The sequence below is a fragment of the Eschscholzia californica genome, unplaced genomic scaffold (assembly GCF_041429995.1).
Source record: "Eschscholzia californica isolate CP2 unplaced genomic scaffold, dmEscCali1.0.p SCAF_1, whole genome shotgun sequence".
NCBI lineage: Eukaryota > Viridiplantae > Streptophyta > Magnoliopsida > Ranunculales > Papaveraceae > Eschscholzia > Eschscholzia californica.
Genome location: NW_028238198.1, coordinates 35,412,578 through 35,418,577, shown reverse-complemented (window position 1 = coordinate 35,418,577; position 6,000 = coordinate 35,412,578). Strand labels below are relative to the sequence as shown.

At 38.1% G+C, this 6,000-nt stretch overlaps 1 protein-coding gene across 2 annotated transcripts; it reads left to right on the top strand.

Annotated features, from left to right (window-relative positions):
- Positions 1–1,990: 1,990 nt before the first annotated feature.
- LOC147566401 (delta(24)-sterol reductase-like) lies at positions 1,991–5,464 on the top strand. Of its 2 annotated transcripts, none has more exons than XM_086652894.1 (3): positions 1,991–2,210; positions 3,004–4,273; positions 4,866–5,464. In XM_086652894.1, exons 2-3 carry the CDS (start codon positions 3,026–3,028, stop codon positions 5,307–5,309), a joined length of 1,692 nt encoding a protein of 563 aa, XP_086509020.1. In that variant the 5' UTR covers positions 1,991–2,210; positions 3,004–3,025; the 3' UTR covers positions 5,310–5,464. The 2 variants fall into 2 exon arrangements, with proteins under 2 accessions (XP_086509020.1, XP_086509021.1); XM_086652895.1 differs by lacking the exon at positions 1,991–2,210 and adding an exon at positions 2,242–2,356.
- The last annotated feature ends 536 nt before the right edge of the window (positions 5,465–6,000 follow it).

Sequence of the window (6,000 nt, the reverse complement as noted above, 5' to 3'; positions counted from 1 at the left end):
TAGTCCAATACAAATTTTGGAATTAAGAATCCTTATGATTCAAGAGTTTTAAGATTCTTGGTAGCCAAATAGACCAAAGATTCTTGAATCCTACCAAATCTCACTTTTAATAGAAATTCTACTTAAGAATCCTGCAACCAAACACACAATTTCTTTAAACTAAAAATTCTTTCAAGCTTTTTGAGATATTTTCTAGGGTGTCATATTTGAAATTCCGATCTTCAATTATAGCCTTGGAGTTTATAAACATGTAAATTAATTTTTTATCTATGGTATAGAAAGAACAATTTTTAGCTAAGGCAGTGCATTAGATAGGGATAGCACCCTCTTTAGAATAGAGAGAGATAAACACCATTTTCTAAAATATCTCCAACTTTAAATTTTGGTCCCTCCCCTCAAACTATTTTCGACCAAAAAATAGAGAAGAGAGAAATATCATGTTCGACCAAAATCATGTTAGTCGATCAAAGAGAAAAAAGAGAGATAAACACCTTTAAAACTCGTTCAACCAAAAGAGAGAAAAAATCTTAAATCTGTTCGTTTCGATCAAAGAGTGAGAGATAGAGATGGAAAAGTAAACCCTAAATGACTAACACAACACTCATCTCCATAGAGGGGTTTGTAATTCTTGTTATTGCTTGATTTCTCCGTAGATTTTTAGGGTTTTAACATTGATTAAAGTAACTTTTGAAGATTTCAAGTATCAATATTGCAATGAAGAATACAAAGAAGGAAAGGTAAGAGTTACTCCTCATCTTCTGAACTGATCAGAGTAACTTTTAAATAAAGTTCGTCCAGAGCGGATGAAAAAACAGAACAATTTCAGCCGGCTCGACCAAAATTTATTGTGTTTCTCAACGAACCCGACCGAAATTTGTTGTCTTTTTCAGTCGACCCAACCGAAAATCCTTTACGAATCAAAAAGCGACCTAAAACCCTAGAACTTTCGTTCAACCATAGAAGAAGACAAGAAAATGTTTTTTCTTTACCTGAGACATATTATTTTCATTATATATGTCTTTGTTTAAGTCGATATCTTCGTTTAAGTCGATGTCCTCGTTTAAGTCGATGGTTTCTTTTAAGTCGATATCTTCGTTTAAGTCAAAGTACTCTTCTTTTAAGATGTAGGTTGCCTCCTTCTTCATTTATGGTGGTTCCTCATCCATGAGATCTTGAGACATCATTAAAAGCTTGAAACTAAGACTATAGTGATGGTAAACTTTGCAAGTTTTTTAATACTAATGGTGATGTTGATAGTACTGAAGATATTAGGGTTGGGTTGTTTACGTGAGAGAAAACTACAAGTGAATAGAATATTAGATTTATTATTAATTTTTATCAAAGTCCTTATATATTAACAATATTTATTAAATGATCCTTATAACGCATTCCTTAGGCTAATAAAGGAAGAGCAAATACATAAATTAACCTTTTTTAAGGTTACCTGGTACGCAGATCGCTCCGGTACGTGGTACGGGTACAGGTACGCGGAAAGCTACCATGTGAGTATCGGGTACGCTAGGGAGGGGTATACTTCTTTGGTACGCCATTTTCGAGTTCAGTACGTTTTGGACTATTTTTCATAGACAATAAATACTCTCTATGATGCATTTATAACATATACACTTACTCTTAGACATCATTTCTCCATTAAACTTACAATCTAACAAGCCAATCAAAAAAGTTCTCGTGGTTTAACTACCCAATTAGTCGAATTTATAGTTTTTTACAAAGATTTTAGGTTAATTAAGACTAAAAATTCCGGTACACTAATTGTGAGTACTGGATCGCGAACCCACCCAGAAAGGGTACGAAATTCGGGTACGGTGAATCAAGTACGCGGTACGTAGGGTGGAGGAGAGTATCTGGAACGAACACATCGTTTAAGTCAACCTTTACTAAACATTGCTCTTCCTATATCAGGACCTAATTTTTTTTTAATTCTTTCTCTCTCTAACTAACGTTCTCTTTCATCACGTGTCTCTAACATGTTGTTGTCTGAAACGACACATCGTGAACGGGTACAGCTCACGAATCTTTCCTTGGTTTCTCCACTCTTTTGTTTTTCTTTTCTTTTGACAACCCCTTCCTCTTCTCCCCCTTTTAAACCCCTACTACCACTCACCCACTCTCTCTCTCTCTCTAGAACTTTACCCCCCCCCCCCCCCCCCCTCTCTCTCTCTGTAGAACTCTCTCTAAACTCGGAGGAGGTAATTAACTTTTGAATCTCCTTTCATATTTGTGAATTTCTAGGGATTTGCTCTGACTTTTGAAGTTCTGAACTCTTTTTTAGCTTGATTTTTGTATTAATGTAGGTCTAATTAACCTCAACTAGTACTTGATTATGCTTTTATTTGTAAGTCGATCAAGCTAGTAGGTTCACTCAGGATCTATGAGTTTATGGAATTTGTTGTTGTGTACTTGGAGATTCTTAGATTATGACTCTGGTCCTAAAATATCTTCATAATTAATGACATAATTCTTAATTTTAGATTAGGTTCATTCTAACAAGTTCTTCTCCAACGGTTGAGATCTATTTATCTTAATGGTTTTTCCTCTAGATAGATAGCTTCTGAGTGAGAACTCAGGGTTGGATCTCTGGACCTACACCAAATCAACTGTCTCTATTTTTTTTCTCTTGATGAATTTTTTCACTTGAGATAGATGGTTGATTCCTGTTTAGGTCTGGGGTAGGTCTACTTTTGTAGCCCCTTCATTCATTTTTCTTTTACTGAATTTTACTCTGAAGTGAATTGTTAGTTAGCAGATTGTTTTCCATTTTGGATAATTATCTCACAAGCTAACTATTTTTCTCAATATTCAACTTGGCGAATCGATAAAAGGGTGTGTCTTATGTGTTGTTACTTTGCTTCATTTTATTAAAACTGTTTCTTTTGATTATTCGATTTTTCTTCATATTTTTCTTCTAAATGCTATAGTGGGATTACCCGATTGTGAACGTGTTATTTTATCTTACCCTCTTGTTGATTTTTTTCTTTGCAGTCAAAGGTTTTCTTCTTCCACCATGGCGGATCTTGAGGCTCCTCTACGCCCCAAGAGGAAGAAGATGTGGGTGGACTATTTCGTCAAGTTTCGATGGATCATTGTTATCTTTGTCGTACTCCCAATCTCCTTCACTATTTACTTCCTCACTTATCTCGGTGACGTAAAATCTGATAGAAAGTCCTTTAAGCAACGCCAAAAGGAACATGATGAAAATGTCCAAAAAGTTGTGAACCGCCTTAAACAGAGGAACCCATCAAAAGATGGACTAGTGTGTACAGCCCGAAAACCTTATATTGCTGTTGGAATGCGAAATGTCGACTATAAGAGGGCCCGTCATTTTGAGGTTGACCTCTCAGCTTTCCGTAACATCTTGGATATTGACAGGGAGAGAATGATCGCAAAGGTTGAGCCCTTAGTCAACATGGGTCAGATCAGTAGAGTCACAGTTCCCATGAACCTTTCCCTTGCAGTGGTTGCGGAGCTAGACGACCTCACTGTTGGTGGGCTCATCAATGGTTACGGGATTGAAGGGAGCTCCCATTTATATGGGCTTTTCTCAGACACGGTTGTAGCTTATGAGATTGTTCTTGCAGATGGTCGTGTAGTCAGAGCAACCAAAGACAATGAATACTCTGACCTATTTTACGCCATTCCATGGTCTCAAGGAACACTGGGGCTCCTTGTCTCTGCTGAGATCAAGCTCATTGATGTGAAGGAATACATGAAGGTTACCTACAAACCAGTGGTTGGGAATTTACAAGAGCTTGCACAAAGCTATATTGATTCCTTTGCACCTAGGGATTTGGATCAGGATAACCCTGAAAAAGTACCAGATTTTGTTGAGACCATGATTTATACTCCTACTGAAGGAGTTTGCATGACTGGGAGATATGCATCGAAGGAAGAGGCAATGAAGAAGGGGAATAAGATTAACCAGCAGCGTTGGTGGTTTAAACAATGGTTCTATCAACATGCACAGGAAGCTCTCAAGAAGGGTGAATTTGCGGAGTACATACCCACCAGAGATTACTATCACAGGCATACTAGATGTTTGTACTGGGAAGGGAAGCTCATCCTTCCTTTTGGAGATCAATGGTGGTTTAGATGGACATTGGGATGGTTGATGCCTCCAAAAGTTTCATTGCTTAAAGCTACTCAAGGTGAAGCTATTAGAAACTATTACCATGACAATCATGTGATCCAGGATTGCCTCGTTCCCTTGTACAAGGTCGGCGATGTACTTGAATGGGTCCACCGGGAGATGGAGGTGTGTTTTCTTACTCTCTTTGTTACGAGAATCAATATGCTTTTGTTCTTTTCTCTTTCCTTGCCACTGTTAATTTACTATTCTGAAATTATCAGGTTGTACTAATAGTATAGGCAGATATTTGAATTGAAAAGAGTGTATACTCTTAGATTTACATATATATTTATATATGCTAGGAAGGAGATAATGGGGATCAGTTTTATGGCTTAAGATAGCTTATGTAGGTAAGGGAATATCTGAGTTTCAGTTTTAGTACAATGTCATGCCACAGGTCATTATTAATGTTAGTAAAGCTGCAACAAAGCAACTTGGATATTGACAAGAGGTCCTATCTCGACACTTGCAAAGCAAAAATAAGTTTGATCATTGATATTTTTGTGTATGGGTGTGAGTGAGAAAGGGGTATCAAGACCCTCCTTTGAGACTGACTCAACAAAAAGTAGTTCGAGTCCCAAATCCAAGTTCTACATCAGGCGGCAGTGTAGCCTCAAGTTGCACCTGGGTTAAAATAAAAACCGTGTTGGGGTTCTATTATTGTCTTCTACGGGCAAGCAAATGATTCTTAGTCTATTTTTTCTCTTACTTATTTCAGGTATATCCCATCTGGCTCTGCCCTCACAGACTATACAAGCTCCCTGTGAAAACCATGATATACCCAGAACCTGGATTTGAGCTAGAACGAAGACAAGGAGACACGGAGTACGCTCAAATGTACACAGATGTTGGTGTGTACTACACGCCAGCAGCTGTCTTTAGAGGTGAAGAATTCGATGGAGCAGAAGCTGTTCGTAAGTTAGAGAACTGGTTAATCGAGAACCATGGTTTTCAACCACAGTATGCAGTTTCCGAATTGACGGAGAAGAACTTCTGGAGGATGTTTGATGCTACTCTTTATGAAGAGTGCCGAAAGAAGTATGGAGCTATTGGAACTTTTATGAGTGTTTATTATAAGTGTAAGAAGGGGAAGAAGACTGAGAAGGAGGTTCAAGAAGCTGAATCAGCTCACCTTGAGACTACTTATGCTGAAGCTGATTGATTTGGTGGAGCAGAATAGTACTGATTTGTGTAACTTGAGACTGATTTTCCTTGCCATTTTTCCTTGGTTTTAGACTCTGTTGATGTAGTTGGTGTGTTAATTTGTTGTTGGATTTAAGACTGCTAGTATTATGTAGGAAGGAACTATTGGAGTCAGTTTTGTGTGTGTATTTCTCAAAACTAAAGGTAAAAGAGGACAAAAAAAAGAAGATAGTAGAGAGGGAAACAAACAAGCCTATCAAAGGCATCCGACAAGTATACTGTCTACTTGTCCAAGAGGAAATCAGAGGTGCTGTTTTCTCCCCCAAGCCTGATGCTGCCCCAGCCCCCCAGGCCCAGATGACTATCCTGCCTTCTTCTACCGGTCCAATTGGGACATTGGTCAAAATGACATATGTGATAGGGTTACTCAATTCTTCCAAACAGCCTCTCTTCTTACCCAATCCAATCACACTCATATCTGCCTTATACCCAAAACTAAGACCGCTAAAATGCTGGCAGGCTTCAGGCCTATTAGCCTTCTCAACACAACGTACACAATAATAACAAAAATCTTAGCGTAATCATCTTCAAACCCATCTGCCTGACCTTATTTCTCCTTTCCAAGTGGCCTATATGTCAGAAAGGTAAATCACTGATAACATCCTTATAAGTCAAGAAATAGTTCAATCCTTCAAAAAGCTCCGCGGAGC